The sequence below is a fragment of the Geospiza fortis genome, unplaced genomic scaffold (assembly GCF_000277835.1).
Source record: "Geospiza fortis unplaced genomic scaffold, GeoFor_1.0 scaffold1501, whole genome shotgun sequence".
In the NCBI taxonomy this organism is placed as follows: Eukaryota; Metazoa; Chordata; class Aves; order Passeriformes; family Thraupidae; genus Geospiza; species Geospiza fortis.
Genome location: NW_005055064.1, coordinates 23568 through 25847, shown reverse-complemented (window position 1 = coordinate 25847; position 2280 = coordinate 23568). Strand labels below are relative to the sequence as shown.

Genomic DNA, 2280 nt, shown 5'->3' with positions numbered 1-2280 from the left:
AGGTTATATTTAGTGTGTTTTTATATAAACATGAAACAACATAACTGTTCAGTTTTTCTGAATTATTATTCTAGGATCAAGACAACCTTTAATCCAACAATCTCAGCCTCCACCTTATTCATCACCTAGAGATGTTCCCCCAGACATATTGTTAGATTCTCCAGAAAGAAAGCAAAAGAAACAAAAGAAAATGAAGTTAGGCAAGGATGAAAAAGACCAGACTGAAAAAGCTGCAATGTATGATATCATTAGCTCTCCTTCCAAGGACTCCACTAAGCTTACATTAAGACTGTCTCGTGTAAGATCTTCGGATATGGACCAGCAGGATGATATGCTTTCTGGTTTGGAAAACAGCAGTGTGTCAGAGGGTGATATTCCTTTTAATGTGCAGTACCCAGGACAGACTTCTAAAACACCCGTTACTCCACAGGATGTTAACCGCCCACTAAACGCTGTTCAGTGTTTGCCGCAGCATGAACAGACAGCTTTCCTTCAGGCACAACAAGTGCCTGTTTTGCAACAGAACACTTCAGTTGCTGCAAAACAGCCTCAAACTCCTGTGGTACAGACACAGCAACAGGTTTCGCAACAAGGAGCTATAACGTCATATGATGAAGTAGAATTGGATGCATTGGCTGAAATTGAGCGGATAGAACGTGAATCAGCTATTGAAAGGGAGCGATTTTCAAAAGAAGTGCAAGATAAAGGTAAAAGGATTGTGTGTGTGTGTATATACTATATATTATAAAATATGTATATGCATATAGACCCCATATATAAACTTTCCTGTCATTGTCACATAGTACAATTCTGTTTACTCAGTGTAGGTGGTTCTATGACATTCATCACCATTCCTCTTAAAACAATGAATTGTAATCTCTCATATATACATTTTTTAAATATTTAGCATTCTTTATTTGGGATCTTAATGGATGCAAAGGGAAGGTCTTGTGTTTCAACATTCTTTTTAAGCTACCCTTATTTTGAACCATTAGACTGAGTGAAATACAATTGATGTTGTTTATAGTTTCTAAAATCTTATAAGTACCATAATTTAAAATTTGTAATAAGTTTTGGTGGTTAAAGTATTAACTAGTTAAGAAAAGTAACTAATTTAAGAAAATACAGGGAAGCTCTTTTATGCCATTTCTATTCATATCCCAATTTGAACCTTATGAGAAGGAGGTGTTAGACTAAAATCATATCTATTCTTTTAAAGGCACTGTAATGATTGGGTAATATATACTACTATATTGTCTCCAATATTTGTTCAAATGAATATTCATTATTATGTAGGCTTTCCAAGTTTTAGAGATCTACCATATATCGATATGGTCTCTAGCACAGAACCAGATAAGCCTGTGAAATGTTTGCTCTTCACTTCAGTAGCTGTACTGGTTGTCTTAACTGATTACATTCAATCTATCAATCTATCCTCTTTTATTTTTTCCTTTTTTTTTTTCCTACTTTTTTTTTTTTTTGTTGTTGTTGTTAGCTGGTTTAAAGGTCTTAGCCTTCAGAAATATCAAAAGTGGATGCAAACCCACATGTAAATCTTGAAGATGTGATTTTTAAAGTAGATAGTGACAGGTTAGCATAAGTATTTTTCAGAAGCTTCCTCTGCATTCTGTTTAACTACTTCTTAAAAAATTCTTTTATAGTATAATGCTAATTTGTTAGATACGCCAAATAAAAATTTGCAGAGTGGAAAACAGCGTAAATTCTGATTCTAGAAGTTCATAGGTAAAAATGGTCTATTTTGGATGTACTTGCATGGAGGCAACTTAATTTACATATGGTTTGGATGGTTAACCATCAGAGAATGAACATGTTTTCTCCCTATTCAAAGATTTTTTTTTCTGTTTTTAAAGATGCCTGAAGATAGAGAGTGTTGTGTTTGTGTGTGTGTGTAAATGTTCTTGTCGCAGTTCCTTAGAAGGATTAACTTTTTAGGTATTTCTCATTTGATAACTAAATCAAGTCTTGTTAGAAAACATTGTGAATATACAAAGAAAATGGGTGCTCGCCTTAAAAGAAATCTCTACTACCTTTAATTTTGCCTAAATGAAATGATGAAGTTGGTTACTGTGCTTATATTTCTACTAATTTTATCTATGGAGAGTTTGTTGTTTGTCTTTACTACTTAAAAAGCTACTTTTATATCTCCATACTTTGAGTAGATTCTCCAGCACATTTTAGCTAAGAAGCATCTCAAAAAATGCACTGTATTTTTGATGATGCACAGCAATCTTCAAACAGAGTGAGACTAAAACACTCTTT

The 2280-nt window shown here is 33.5% G+C and overlaps 1 protein-coding gene across 1 annotated transcript in view; it reads left to right on the top strand.

The window, feature by feature from the left end:
* Positions 1 to 74: 74 nt before the first annotated feature.
* The window catches only part of LOC102033082 (nipped-B-like protein), a gene marked incomplete at both ends in the record, with an annotated part of 22461 nt that continues 20255 nt past the window's right edge, over positions 75 to 2280 (top strand). Inside the window, one exon of the mRNA XM_005431380.1 lies at positions 75 to 707. Coding sequence (XP_005431437.1) covers positions 75 to 707 — 633 coding nt within the window. The remainder of the gene's footprint in view (positions 708 to 2280) is intronic.